The sequence below is a fragment of the Gadus chalcogrammus genome, chromosome 23 (genome assembly GCF_026213295.1).
Source record: "Gadus chalcogrammus isolate NIFS_2021 chromosome 23, NIFS_Gcha_1.0, whole genome shotgun sequence".
NCBI lineage: Eukaryota > Metazoa > Chordata > Actinopteri > Gadiformes > Gadidae > Gadus > Gadus chalcogrammus.
Window position 1 is genome coordinate 5,668,555 of NC_079434.1, and position 14,896 is coordinate 5,683,450.

The 14,896-nt window shown below is 45.7% G+C and overlaps 3 protein-coding genes across 4 annotated transcripts in view; 2 read left to right on the top strand and 1 right to left on the bottom strand.

Moving 5' to 3' along the window:
• Positions 1–2,408, top strand: part of LOC130376841 (ribosomal protein S6 kinase alpha-3) — a 29,352-nt gene extending 26,944 nt beyond the window's left edge. For both annotated transcript variants that reach the window (XM_056583740.1, XM_056583741.1), the window contains exons 17-22: positions 116–274; positions 565–726; positions 956–1,032; positions 1,475–1,592; positions 1,962–2,102; positions 2,281–2,408. In XM_056583740.1, the coding sequence (XP_056439715.1) occupies positions 116–274; positions 565–726; positions 956–1,032; positions 1,475–1,592; positions 1,962–2,102; positions 2,281–2,403 (780 nt within the window). In that variant the 3' untranslated portion in view covers positions 2,404–2,408. The remainder of the gene's footprint in view (positions 1–115; positions 275–564; positions 727–955; positions 1,033–1,474; positions 1,593–1,961; positions 2,103–2,280) is intronic.
• Positions 2,409–5,290: 2,882 nt separating this feature from the next.
• LOC130376843 (zinc finger protein 572-like) lies at positions 5,291–9,655 on the bottom strand. Its single transcript, XM_056583742.1, has 2 exons — positions 8,517–9,655; positions 5,291–8,308 (listed from the first exon to the last, which is right to left on the bottom strand). The coding sequence occupies exons 1-2, from the start codon at positions 8,592–8,594 to the stop codon at positions 7,223–7,225; spliced, it is 1,164 nt and encodes a 387-aa protein (XP_056439717.1). The 5' UTR covers positions 8,595–9,655; the 3' UTR covers positions 5,291–7,222.
• LOC130376844 (eukaryotic translation initiation factor 1A, X-chromosomal) lies at positions 9,147–14,808 on the top strand. Its single transcript, XM_056583743.1, has 7 exons — positions 9,147–9,320; positions 9,946–10,029; positions 10,435–10,538; positions 10,812–10,862; positions 11,373–11,454; positions 12,254–12,345; positions 13,701–14,808. The coding sequence occupies exons 1-7, from the start codon at positions 9,305–9,307 to the stop codon at positions 13,704–13,706; spliced, it is 435 nt and encodes a 144-aa protein (XP_056439718.1). The 5' UTR covers positions 9,147–9,304; the 3' UTR covers positions 13,707–14,808.
• Positions 14,809–14,896: the final 88 nt, after the last annotated feature.

The following is a 14,896-nucleotide window of genomic DNA, read 5'->3' on the forward strand; positions in this document are numbered from 1 at the left end:
CAAATATCTCATGCTTATGTCAGCAATCTCCTGCCACCCCAGATGCATATAAGGGGTAGGTCCCGACCCCCAGGTGGTCTGGGGACCAGCGTCTGACCCCCTGTGGTGTTCCCAGGTGTTTGACGATGGGCGCTCCGTCTACCTGGTCTCTGAGCTGATGAAGGGCGGCGAGCTGCTGGACAAGATCCTGCGGCAGAAGTTCTTCTCTGAGAGAGAGGCGAGCGCCGTGCTGTACACCGTCACCAAGACCCTGGAGTACCTCCACGTCCAGGGGGTGAGAGGGCACGCACACGCACGCACACACACACACACACAGACACAGACACAGACACAGACACAGACACACAAACACACACACACACAGACAAACAGGCCGCGTTTCCAGCTAAGGTACCCAGAACTTTAATGTGATGCATTTTTAGCTAACCCTCCTGATTCTTGGTGTGTGTGTGTGTGTGTGTGTGTGTGTGTGTGTGTGTGTGTGTGTGTGTGTGTGTGTGTGTGTGTGTGTGTGTGTGTGTGTGTGTGTGTGTGTGTGTGTGTGTGTGTGTGTGTGTGTGTCAGGTGGTCCACAGAGACCTGAAGCCCAGTAACATCCTGTACGTGGACGAGAGCGGGAACGCCGAGTCCATACGCGTCTGTGACTTTGGCTTCGCCAAGCAGCTCCGCGCCGAGAACGGCCTTCTGATGACGCCCTGCTACACCGCCAACTTCGTGGCCCCCGAGGTATGACCACTTCCTGTTTGTCCCTAACCCTCAGCCCAGTCCGTCCTTCCACTTCCTGGTCTCCATACATTTCTCCGTCTCGCTCTTTCTCTCATGCTCTTCCTCTCTTTGTCCCAAATTTTTCGTCTGGATTTTAGATGGTTAATTTGGTAGAATGGGCAAAAAAAAAGAAAGAATTTATTTTTCTATTTTCAAACTTCATAATGTAGCTTCTAATTCCTACTGTCAGGTGTTGAAGAAGCAGGGATATGATGCGGCCTGCGACATTTGGAGCCTTGGAGTCCTGCTATACACCATGCTCACAGGGTACGTGTGTGTCAGTCAGTGTGTGTCATGAACACAGGCACTCGGATTGTGTCTCTGTTTGTGTGTGGAATGTGTGCGTGCGGTTTGAATGTGCTCCTGTGTCTATTTTGTGTGTTTGTTTTGTGTTGCGGTGTGTTTTAAAGCAAGGGTATTGTCTAACTCCATCTTGAAGCTGCAAATAGCTTCCAGATGGAGGGTCAATAACCTTTCCAGGTATAAATGTTTGTATCTCCCCACCCCCTCCTTTCCTCTCTCCTTCTAATGTGCTCTCTCTCTCTCTCTCTCTCTCTCTCTCTCTCTCTCTCTCTCTCTCTCTCTCTCTCTCTCTCTCTCTCTCTCTCTCTCTCTCTCTCTCTCTCTCTCTCTCTCTCTCTCTCTCTCTCTCTCTCTCTCTCTCTCTCTCTCTCTCTCTCTCTCTCTCTCTCTCTCTCTCTCTCTCCAGGTTCACTCCCTTTGCGAACGGCCCAGAAGACACCCCCGAGGAGATCCTGGCTCGGATCGGCAGTGGGAAATTCTCCCTGAGTGGAGGATACTGGAACTCTGTCTCCACTGAGGCCAAGGTGGGCGCGGACACTCGCACACGAAAACACACACACAAAAACACAGATACGCACGTAAAAAATACACACAACAACACAAAAAAAACACAGCCACAAACACAACCACACACATAACTGCTGGAATAGGCAATACTCAACAGTGAAGGTAATAATGTAATGCTTGGGCTTGCATAACATCGCCACCGCTTATGATATTGATGTATCGCATCCTCTTATTGGAAATCGATGCCTGTAGGATCAATAGATGTGAAGTATAGCATTACACAACAAGGATGTTTGTTTTATTGATAGTGTTTGTGGTTGTGGTTTACCGTGTTAGTGTTGTGCGTTGTTTGACCCTGACCATGCGCTCTGACCTCTGACCCCTAGGACCTGGTGTCCAAGATGCTCCATGTGGACCCCAGCCAGCGGCTGACAGCAGGACAGGTGCTCCGGCACCCATGGGTGATACACCGCGAACAGCTGCCAAAGTACACCCTCAACCGACAGGACGCCCCACACCTTGTCAAGGTACACGCACACACACACACACACACACACACACACACACACACACACACACACACACACACACACACACACACACACACACACACACACACACACACACACACACCATAATCCTAACTACATAATGGGACCCAAGCTGATACCCTGGGCTGAAGCTGTTTCTGTGTGTTTACTCCAGGGCGCCATGGCCGCCACCTACTCGGCCCTCAACAGGAACGTGTCCACGGTCCTGGAGCCGGTGGGCTGCTCCACCCTGGCCCAACGGAGGGGCCTGAAGAAGCTCACCTCGACCGCTCTGTGACCTCATCACCCCCCCCCCCCACCCCCCCCCCCCGCCGCCGCCTCCATTCCCTGAGCACCCCAACTCTGACCTCGATCTGAGCTCCCGTCGGACCCCGCTGGTCTCAGGGACAGACTACTGATGGACCTAGCAACCTATGACGCCAAAAAGATAACGAATCAAAACAGCCTCTCTGTCTCCCTCCCCTCTCTCTCCCCCTCCCTCTCTCTCTCTCTCTCTCTCTCTCTCTCTCTCTCTCTCTCTCTCTCTCCCGGGGCCTGGACCGCCGTGGACCATTCCGAAAAAAATATTTTGTCTTACTGTAGCCTTGTTAGAATCCATGCTAGCCCTCTGCGTTCCAGAACAGACAGCTGGGCCGGAGAGGTGAGCGATCAAATAGCTACCGACATGAGCGCATTAGCAAATGGCTGAAAGGAGCTACAAGTTAGCGGCTAGCTGAGAGGAGCTTGTTTGTAGCTTACTGGAAGGAGCTATTAGCAGCTAGCTGAAAGGAGCTAGTTAGCAGCTAGCCGTAAAGAGACAGTTATTAGCTGACTGAAAGGAGCTATTAGCAGCTAAAAGCTGAAAGGGAAAATAAATCCTTTCCGTCTCTTAACTAGCGTGGTGTCTTCTCAGTCCCTGTTTCGGACAATCAAGCCTTGCCTTCTTGAAACCAGAGACTCTTAAGGTCAGGACAAACCAAGACAACATCAAACGTGCTGTATTTATTCCCAAATATTGAGGAACATTAAACAATAGCGTATCATTAATCTCATGTATGCATTTCAAAGACCTACAATCAATGTTATTATACCTATGTATTGTACTGAGGAGTTATATCATGCATTTAAAAGCCTCAAGCAGCCTCTGGTGATGACCCTGTCACCATATAGAGTCGGAGCAAGCGTATTGAAGTCAGCCCCTGAACCCTCATTGGCTGATTGAATAGGCCTCGCTATTCGCTGCGTTCATTTGCACCGTGGAAACTTGGAAAGTGCAACTTACACTTGGCAATTCGGCATAACAAAAATATCGCTCACCCTCCTTGCATCGTTACTCCCAAGCTCTAGGCCTTTCTGCTGTTAAGCTAGTTGCAAATCAGAGGGTTGGTGTACCCAACCCTGTGAGGGAAGGTTAGGCGTCAAATTGATAAATGAGCCAAAAAGATGCATGAAATTGGCCCAACCGATATATAGAACATGGAGGCCATGCCTGTTCTACCCCATGTAAAGAATCTGGTCAACCCTTCTAGCCCATCACAGCCTCCAATCATCAACGTCACCCTCGGCCCCAGACTGGCCTCTGAGGCGCCACGGGGCTGTGGAGCGTATGCACGGGGGAACCATTTCCACCTCCGGCTGAAAATGGCCGACTCAAGAGAGGACGAGGGACAGGGGTGTAGAACACAAGGCAGGAGGGGATCCGAACCTTCTCCCTCCTCGATGCCCAAGGCCAGAGCCAACGGTGTCCATATGTGTGTGTGTGTGTGACAGGGTCGGAGTTAGGGAGGAGGAGGGGGGGGGGGGGGGGGGGGACTGAAGTGTAAATATGCGTTAGGCAACTCAGGTTTCTATGAAATGAAAAGACAATGCTATCTATTGTTTCTCTCTCGATGCTCAGCTGGAGCTGCTTTAGACACAAGCACACCTGGTGGGGGGCCGGTGTAGGCATAGGAACAGCCGGGCGGCGACCAGGCAGAGCGGCGTCTCACCAGGGACGCCAACCCTTCCAAAGGAAATGACAGGCAACGTTAGTGTAAGTTCTACTGTATTAAATAGCAACCACAAAACGCTTGAAACCCGGGCTGTACGAGTGTTTCCATTCCATCACTATGTTGCTTTACTCCTGCCTCGGAACAATCCCGCGTGTGGGACCTGTCTCTGTGTGTGTGTGTGTGTGTGTGTGTGTGTGTGTGTGTGTGTGTGTGTGTGTGTGTGTGTGTGTGTGTGTGTGTGTGTGTGTGTGTGTGTGTGTGTGTGTGTGTGTGTGTGTGTGTGTGTGTGTGTGTGTGTGACTGCAGGAGTACACTGTGTGGCGCTCTCTCTAGGATTATGTATTTTGTTTTAAGGCACATGCTGTTGCACGTTGTATGGTGTTCCTGTTGGTATTAGGAATGATGTTGAAATTCCTCTCGTTGCAATCTCCCGCTAAGTCGTAACCTTCCAAACTCCTGTCTGTCAAACAGCTGAATGTGTAGCAGTGATGGGTCCTTAAGGGTATCATCATCATCGTCATCATCAGATAGCTATAAAGCTTATCAACTTGATTAGCAGGAGACAGGAGTCCACTTATAGTTGACCCACTAACTAATTAGAACGACTTGAATGTTGTAGGTAAACCCTGAGGGAAAAATCCACATTTCACACACATCCGTACACTGGTCAGTAGACCATAGGACAAAGGGACCTCCCTTAAAACGACTGTGGGATTCAGGATCTTGCTCAAGGGCACTCCAAACAGCTGTGACCTATGTTGACAGTGAGGCTATGTTGTATGTTTCAATGTGTTTGTAGACCACAGTGGAAGTCTATGGCACTTACCGTAAACACAGTCCTTGTACGCAGCATCAAAACATTGCAGTTCTGGGGTCGTTTCCACTGGTGATTTGTAGCAATAACGAAATCACAGAATTATGCCAGCCTTACCACGTTTAATCTACCATTACTGTAACCCAGTCCTGGACCTGTCTGTGCCTATGCTACTGGGAAAAGCTCCCACAGTATGAGACATAGCAGCCATTGTATTCTGAGCAGACAATCAAACTATGGCTCATGCCAACCAAGATCCGGTTAGCGAAGACCCAACTATGTCTTGGACTTCAAGAACTCCCTCCTGCTTAATAGCTAAGCTTATTGGTTAGATAAAATGCATCAAACCTAATGCTGTGGTAATCTCAAGCCTCGCTCACTCTCTGTAAGTCATTTGAATGTTTGGTAACATAAAGGGATGTATCTGTATAACATGGGAGAAAAAAAAAAAAAAAAATCTTTGCAAATTTATTTTATAAATATATATAAATAATAGGGTATATAATGTGCATAGCATCTTCACCTCAATCATCATTTAGTGTACATATTTGGGGAAGGAGTGTAAGTAATGATTGTTGAATGATTTTTTTCTTTCTCGTTGACTATGAATAGAGGAATTTCTTTTTCTCCCTTTGGGGCTAACTTGTGTTCCCCTACATCGCTCATTTGACCTCCAGAGGTTCACACACCACTTTGTGTATTTTATTTAGCCCTGCTGCTAGTCGAACTCTCCATTTTTATATCTGCAGTGAGAGTCAGACTTTGTATTGAAAATAAAAAAAGGTCTTTGACAAAAAATAGGAAATCTTGTTTTATTGACCAGCTTATTTAATTTCAAATATCTTGTGCCTTGAAAGGGCCCACACTTATAAGGAGTGCTTCTGAATTTTCACTTCAAATGTTGTTTTGGAGTTGTTTTTCCTTTTCATTAAACCTGGGTTCCAAGGAACAAATCAATAAATATAGTTTGTTTTCAAGTGCTTTTATATTACCATTGTTCTGGCCGTCACCGAATGACCTGAGCAGGAACCAGGATTTCCCACCTGGCCAGAAAAGAGAAAGACCCAAGCAAGCCTCCACTGTGCCAACACTGAATGGTGTTCTGTTATTAATGTTATAATAATGCATTAACCGATTTTATCAAGTGATTATTGTGGGAGAAGGATGTGGAATGCTAATAATGGGCAGAAAATCTAATTTCGGATAACCACTGAAGGAAGTTGATAAATGTATAAATGGTCAAGTCATTTCATCTCATCATTCAGAAATATTTATATGTAGTTAAATATGAACAAACCTTTATTAAGGCTTCAAAGGTGCAAAATGACAAAGGACAAAAAAACATTATTTTAAGTTTGAGGGGCTGTGTACAATGAAGCTTAAGGGGAAAAAGGCAACATTAAATCCCTACATCGTCTCCACCTGCCCGACTTAGAAGTTCAATTCCCATTAGCTTTAAGCTTGGAAATTGAACGATGAACTCTTGCATCCGGTACACCCTTTCTTGGTCCAGTCATATTAGGGCTGAACATTAATATAATTTTAGTTTTAGGGCCAAATTGTCAATACTACATTACAAAACGTTGTAGTGTGATGTGCTAAAGTCAAAGTGCTATCTTAAAGAAAAATAAATGGAATGTACAAACCCATATCAAAAACATGAACCGGCATAGAAAACCGACCAGGCAACCGCCATAAGTTACAATTACAAAACCAAACCACTCAACAGAACTGAGTGGAAAAAACATCAACTTGTCAATAAACTTGAGCTGGTCAAACAGTAATGGACATCTCCATTGAAAACACTCAGACTGCATCATTGACGCCACAAAACCACAGACCTAAAGCAATGAGGAACAAAGCTTATCTGAGGGGCCAACACAAAGGATGAAATGAAATAAAATAAAAGGTGCAAAATGTATGTCCTTAAGATATGGCTTCAGCTGACTGATGGACCATTATTTGCCCGAACCAGTTGCATTAGGACGTATGTTTTTACGTATGTACTAAGTACATACATAGTAAGTGTGTAGGTAGGTATGTAAGACAGTAAATAAATAATAGTGCAAACTCCAAAGGGAAAAGTCACTTTTGTAAGGCTATTGGGTGGGGCTGAACGATTTGGGGAAATAATCGAATTGCAATTATTTGTACCAATATTGCGATTGCGATTTAATGTGTGATTTTTATAATTTATTAAGTTCCTCGATTCGATTAATCGTTCAGCCCTACTATAGTGACAGATGATGTCAGAGCATATCTTCTGGCGTCTGTCCTGGGTCTGAGGGACTCACTAACATCACATTGTAATGTCAGTAACAGTCTAAGCCTCCTGTGGGGGATTCCTCTCCCACCTCCTCCCTCTCCCCCTGCCCACGCCCCTTCTCCTTGTTGTGGTTCCTCATATGCACCAGCAGGCCCCTCTCAGTCATCTCGTAGATCTGGCACTCGGGGCAGTAGAACGGAGTGACCCCGATGTGCCTGACCTGGTCCTTCAGGTACGAGTCCAAGTTCCGGAAGTCCTTCTCGCAGATCTTGCACTCGGGAACGATCCCCGGGTGCTCCTTCTCAAAGTGGACCCTGATCCCGAAGCGCCCCTTGACCCCTCTCTTCCTGATCTTGCCGGGGGCCTTGAAGGAGCACAGGGGGCACTGGAAGACGGCCGCCTTGCTGGCGTGCCGCCGTACGTGGTCGTCCAGGACCAGCTGGTTACGGCAGTGCTTCTGGCACATGCCGCAGAAGAAGCTCTTCCCCAAGCCGTTGTGGTGCAGCTGTTTCAGGTGCACGGAGAAGCCCGCCATGTTCTTAAACACCTTGCCCGGCGGCGGGCACAGGCCGCACACCACCGCCTTGGTCCTCGGGTCCGTCCTGTGCGCCTCGCTGGCGATCCCTCCGCCGCTGGTCGGGCTCTGTGAGCTTTGGAGGTCGTCACAGGCCGTGCTGTCGGCGTCCGGCCGCCTCTGCCCCAATGGCGCGCCGTACTTTCCGCTCTTTTTAGCCAAGGGCCGACGCAGGTGTTCCCTGCCTGTGGGAGGCTTGGACTCCTCTGCGGTTGGACACTGGAACTCATAACTGTCCCCCTCCGTCGCCAGGTCAGCATACCCTACGAGGGGCTCCTCCAGCTCCTCCATGGAGTCTCCCACGGTCATCCCCTCACCCATAAAGTGTGTGCCCTGGTCCTCCGAGGGCAGGGCGTACGCTGCCTCCAGCCTGTCGGTGTCGTGGTCGACGCCATCGCCTCTCACCTCCTGGCACCACTCTGGATGCGTGCCCTCTATTCTGATCATCGTAACCTGGTCCATTCCAAAGGGGTCCCAGGTTCCATTCTCCACACTCGCTGAAGAGGATTCCTCTTCGTCTGCTACCCCACATACTCCAAGTAGACACTCAGAAGCATCCTTAATGAAGAAGTAAACCACGTGTTGTTAGCAATCATATCATTTTATTGATGTATACGTATGATTACTAAGATACATGGTATGTGTGTCTGTGTGTGTGTGTATATACACTGCAGTACAGATGGTACTGATAAAGTGTCCATCTGTAGTTACTTCAGAATAAATATGATGCATTAATGAACACATCATAACACTTTTTTTTTCTTACCACACTCAGAAGATCTTCACTTGAGTAAGCGTTCTGTACCCAATCAGAAGTCAGCACCCTAGTGCTGTAGTCAGCCATCGTTGCTGCTAACTAGAAACAACCCCTACATAAACCTAGCTCACCAAAAGTGCTTTAATTCGCACTATACGCTTCTCTAATCTCACGTAGGCCTATATGGAATATAGTATTGTAAAAACCAAAGAGCAAAATGTGCATTTAAATATATCTTAGAAATAACTGAAACAGTAAATAGTGGACCATTTTGTCTAGGCTTGCACTTAAAGGAAAAGGTTATTCTGGAAAATAAGTATTGAGTGTATATTATTGAATAGAGTCGGACTCCTGCAGCAGACCGCCCTCTGGTGCGATGGATGAATGAGACGTGTCCTGTCAAGAATACACTATTCACCAAATAAGAATACACTACTATATCAACTCATATACTATAGTATTCACCACTATAACAGCTTTTCACTAGAAGAAAACGAACAACCCTACTCGGTTAACGTAATTCGCTAGTCATACCATCACAGAAACGTCGTTTATTCCCTCCCACCACCACCACCACCCAAAGGATTTAGCGTCCATGTTTTGTTTTAAAACGAACGTTTTAATAAAGCACCTCGTATTTGAATGGTGCGACCGACGCATGCGTGAACCGGCGGCGCTAGCAGTGACTACCATTCCTAGTTCAAAGTAGCTCTACTTAGCTCATTCCAGTAAACAGTACAGAACAACGCTGACTTATCCTTGTCGACTGCGTCTCTTCAACACGACCGGTCAGGAATATGCCCAAGAATAAAGGTAAAGACATGTGAAGTGGTGTTAAGTTAGGAGTCTGCGTGGCGGTGCGGAGGTCTTTGCCGCTGTTTTCGGTCCGCCGTGTCAGACACACGCAGTGAAAACGTGACACCAGCCTGCTATGCTATAGCTAACCCCTGTGTCGGAGAGCGATCGGCTCTTTAGAAGACAGCTTTTTGTATCGACTTTCGTTCAAATCGTCGAGTGTCTTGAGTTGTGGTCCCCGACGGACACGGTGAGGCTTGTCTTTACGGGTGTATCATGAGAAAGTGGATGTTAGCCCCCCCACACACACAAACACCATCATTCAGATCAACCATTGTGAGGCTCAAACTAGCTTGAAGAGCTAGCCGTGACTAGCCTCTTGGCTACATTGTGAAACCCCACCCCCGGCGGTTCAATGTACATTTAATTAAGTCCATCTATGATAATTTACATTGACCTCCGGGACAATCGGGCCAGAGTAACACGTTGCTGCTGATGCACTCTGAGTTTTTTTCATGTTCCAAATCTACAATCTTGATTTGGAATGGATGTTGGTTGTGTACATGAACTGATGGATTAATGAGTCAATATATATTAAATTTGTTAAGTCCACTCTAATACCCCTCTTTTCCCACTTTGACAGGAAAGGGAGGAAAGAACAGGCGACGTGGTAAGAACGAGAATGAGTCCGAGAAGAGGGAGCTGGTGTTTAAAGAGGATGGCCAGGGTAAGTTTCATCCCCATGAGATGTCATTCATTCACTGAAACTGTCAGTTAACATGGGAACAACATGGGAAATTGTCAAAGCATTGTTTCAACTTTGATTCATACTATTGCGAAATGTCTTAAATATTATTTTATTTATGTCTTAAGATGTGAATGTCCCCTGACTTGTTCTATGCTCAAGTACAATCTAGTTGGAACCATTTGTATTAAAAGTGTGTACGTTCAGAATGAACAAGACCCTCCCTCCAGCCCCCTTAATATTCCTCTTATGGACTCATTGTAAGGCCCACTTTAGTTCAGAACTAGAACTTGCCTCACTCTTAATAGTCCGCTGATGGGTCTCATTGTAAGGCCCATTTTAGTTCACCAACCTAATTCTTCTGTATTTTCTCTCTGCGTTGTCCAGAATATGCTCAGGTGATAAAAATGCTTGGGAACGGTCGTCTGGAAGCCATGTGCTTTGATGGAGTCAAGCGGCTTTGTCATATCAGAGGAAAACTCCGGAAAAAGGTATGAATTCCTGTCCAGTTGCACCTCTCTCCTAGGACACAGCCCTGGGCGCAGTGCCAGCTCAACACTTTGTCATCAGTTAGCCGTGGACTCAATGGCTCTGTGAGGGGGGCACGGGGTTCACCCTCTCTTTATACATGTTTATCTGTTATATATATATATATGCCTATATATGGCGTATATATTTTTATTTTCTTTGTCAGTGTCATAGGTTGAATCTGTTGTATAAATATGTTTGTTTCTCTTCCATCCCCTTCTGGCAATCTCTTCTAGGTGTGGATAAACACATCAGATATCATTCTGGTGGGATTGAGAGATTACCAGGTATGTACCAATTACAGTATGAATAGTTAAAAAAATAACATAAATACATTTTGATATGGCTGTTAACGAAACATTTGATTCTGTCATGTTGATTTTGTTCTGGTCATGGTCATATCAACCCAAATTGCAAAATAGTTTTAATTTCGAAGCCGGGGTTGCATCCTTTAGCAAAAAACTACTCTAAAATGGCTACTTTCCTTGAATGGTAATATGCACAATTCTGAGCTAGCTATTAATCAGTCCAAGGCACTGGCTTCGCAAGTTTCATCACAATTATCAGGGCCCATTTTACCATTAACGGTCCAGTTCTGGGAATTTATGACGACCAAATAAACACAGATGCTACCCAGTCCGAGTCCTGCTGACAACCGATGTTGTAAAATAATAAATATGAGGAATTCAGCAAATGTGTGGCGTGTCCTTCACTATCGTTCAGTGTGAAACCGGTGTTGTGTTGCAAAGTAGCCTCCTGACTACGTGATGCTGAGCGACTGCTGTTCTCTTCCTCAGGACAACAAGGCCGACGTCATCCTGAAGTACAACGCAGACGAGGCCCGCAGTTTGAAGGCCTACGGAGAGCTGCCCGAGCATGGTGAGTGGCCGACACACACTCACACCTGGCTGGAGCACCAGCCTCACGTAGCACTGCCCTGAACAGATCTAGAAGAACTTCTCGGGGTAGATGGCGTAGAGCCGCAGACGCTCGGCCGGAAGCCATTAACTGCCAATGGGCGGAGCTACGGCTGGTGTCCTGTTCGTTACCGAGCGATGCCAATGAAGAGAAACTGATTTCTACTAGTGGATGAACATCAGATGGGGCTTTTAATGAGTGTTTATTTAAGCGTATTTGAATAGTGGCCAGTCTACATGTTATTATGAAGCTGTCGCATAGTCTGTTTGTGTAGCCAATTGCGTGCTTACAGATCCCTGCCTCCAGCAATTATTGGTCAAAACAAATATGAAGTGAAAATTCCATTTCACCCAGATGGTAGCTCCTCTGTCATCAGATATTAGGTCATGAACTTAATATGATTTGTGGGACTAGCTCTACCCTGCACACACAAAGCCCTACAGTAAAAGTGGATAAGGAGTAGAGTCCATGTGCTGACTTGAGTGAATCGTTGATATTTACTAGTAGACTGACTTTTGGCATAGGTTACATTCGATTGTTACCTCTGTTAATTGCAGTGTTTCAGCTTTTTATAGTGGTGTTTGATCCCTTTCTTGGCACAAATATCGGACACGATGAGTTCATCCTGTATGGCTGTCCTTAGGAACACTGCATATCCATGGTGGTTGTTCTTCACTGAATAATCTGCAATGGCTTGGGTTCCCTCTGGATTTCGTGAAGTACTTGTTTAGCTAACACTGTGCTCCCTGCTTTTCTCCAGCCAAAATCAACGAGACAGACACATTCGGACCAGGGGATGATGATGAGATCCAGTTTGACGATATTGGTGATGATGATGAAGACATTGATGATGTAAGTTCCCCTCCCCAAAAACTCCTTGTATGTATTAATATACGTATTTATACAAGTATATTTATTTATACATGTATGTTACTGGTGTAAGAGTTCAGGTGGGTCACCAATGTTTTTGGTCACTTTTTTTTTTTTGGTCTTTTTTTTGCTCTGCGTTATTTATTTGGTACTTTTTTTTATAAACCCTGGGTAGGCTCACTAATAGGCCTTCACACATGCCCTGTGGGCCGGACATTCTCCAGATAGTACCAGAAGGGCTGTATGTGTTTACCCGGCCAGGCCCTTAGTGTAATGTCCGGAGAGCCGGAGAATCCACAACAAGCGAGTGTTTATGGGATTTCTATCATGTGACTGCCGCCAAACCAGGAGAACACAGTGTAGCATCACACTTTACTCTTGCCTGTATTTTGCAGGCAAGAGTTGATATCAGCATTATGGAGCTGGAAGCCTCCCCTGTGATGTAAGCAAAACTTTGCGACTTCCGCTGTAATCGTTTTGGGTCGCTTCCTGCCTCCTACACGGTCTACCCAGGCGCTCTCTCTCGCCTAGAGGATACAGAGTTTATGTGTTCACACGTCTGATGTGGCTTATCGCCAGTTACGGGTTGCATGTGTTAAAGGGCACTCCTGAGCATCCACAGACCGGATTCTCCTGAGTTTATCCGGAGTTCATGTGTGAAAGGCCAATAAGATATCAAATGCTTTACCCTGAATATCTGCCCTAATATGAGAGCCGTAAATGCTATAACCACGGCCAAGCCTTTAGTGATGTCCATGTAATAATATGAGTTGGTTGAACAACCAATTGCTGAAGACCTAACATTTTCCTTGCCAGGAGATGCAGTTAAAGGATAACGTGCATCTCGTGTCCCTCGCGTTAGCCAGAGCTACACATGGATAGTGTCGCCACAAACGGCTCAACTTGGTTGACGCTCCCGCTAGTATAATTTGCGTACGACACTGTTGCTTAACTACGATTTGTAATATTGAGGCCCAAAGCTATTCAAGGAAGCAGGATGTGCTTTAATTGAACCCTCATTCACAGCCTATACATTTCGTATTTAAATCCTTCTGCCTGTTCTCATCAACATTTTTATTGTAGCCAAAACAATCATAAAAACCTGGCTGTAGTTCGGTTATGGATTCCCCCGCACCACGATTATCACATTGTTAACGGTCTCCTCCCACTTCTCAGACAGAATTGTCTTGAGTTCGTCTCGCTAGCCTTTGAGCTGCATTTAACCGGTCATTTAAGTGATGTCCACTTAGAGCGGCAATAGCAGCCGTGGTATATTAGCCCTGTTGCCAACAGGAGTAATGTCTGTTATTAATGTGTGTGTTCTGTCTCCCCTGCAGATCTAAAGGGCTGCTGCCAGGGGGGAGGTGGAATGACATTGGAGATGCTCCAGTTGTGTTTTGTTTTCCTCTAGCCATTACCACACATCGACTCCTATATTTTTTTTTAATAAGGTCCTCAATGTACCGGTCCAACAACAAACAGTGTCTCTGGAATCTTCTTCCCATCATTTAGTTTTGTTTACTGTTTTAATAAATGTATTTTATGTCTCAATATAAATGCCTCAACATAAGAGTCAAAAAAATATATTATGGACATTGAAAACTTATCTTTTGGCGAACAACTTAATTGTATTCTTCCGGCTAGACTTTCACATTGAAACAAGAAAGTAAATCTTGGGTAACTGCTGCATAATTAGAACTGTGGGGGTCAAAGGTTACCTGAGGCCGATCTCCACATCTGGAGTGGCACTATTTGAGGTAAATTCATTAAATCTTGTTGTTCAAAATGGGCAAACGGAAATTCAACTCCCACCATACCCATATATGGTCTCTTCGTCACTCGTGCAAGCCACTATCACTACTCTCCCGAGGTTTGCCGTAACTGTCCACGACTGAACACCGCCGTTTGGCCAACGAGCTACGATGCGCTATCTTTTTAATGTATTTATATCGATTTCACCACAAGTGGAATTTCCTAACAAGTACAGAGTCTCTGGATTCGCAAATAAAAAGATAAACCATTCAATTGCTTGTCTTATTGCAAGCACTGCGATGTATTATAAAGATGTACATTTCTGCATGGGATAGATGGGTGTCATCCATGAATGGAGAGGTTGAGCTTTTCTTTTTTTGCTGTTTACTTTTTTTTTGTTCTGTTGTATTGCATAAAAAACCGACATGCAGGGAGAACAGAAGTACACTTTGTTTTGGTTGCAACAAAATGAATGCCCCCCCCCTTACTGTAATCCTAAATACTTATTTTGTGTCCCTCATTTGTGTCTCTTTTTAGTTTTTATTCTGCTCACCTTATGGTGGTAAGACACAGCTGTCTCCTGAAGTTCTGTTGGTGCTGCCTCGATTAATAGGGAGCACACTGTTCCCCTCAATTAACTGTTCTATGTTTGAACCGATGTTACAACCGGTTTTCAATAAAGATCTTAACTCCACATATTGGGGTTGTCTCCTTGATAATTTATCATAGAGCTGATGCACGCTAGGGAGCGATGTTGAGCCATAAATCCGTCATAGTGGGA

Coding starts and splice junctions, on each gene's coding strand:
- LOC130376843 (XM_056583742.1), bottom strand. CDS start 8,594: ATGGCTGACTACAGCACTAGGGTGCTGACTTCTGATTGGGTACAGAAC. Junction 8,309..8,516: donor GTGAAGATCTTCTGAGTGTG/GTAAGAAAAAAA, acceptor TTCTTCATTAAG/GATGCTTCTGAGTGTCTACT.
- LOC130376844 (XM_056583743.1), top strand. Junction 10,030..10,434: donor GTTTAAAGAGGATGGCCAGG/GTAAGTTTCATC, acceptor TGCGTTGTCCAG/AATATGCTCAGGTGATAAAA. Junction 11,455..12,253: donor CGGAGAGCTGCCCGAGCATG/GTGAGTGGCCGA, acceptor GCTTTTCTCCAG/CCAAAATCAACGAGACAGAC.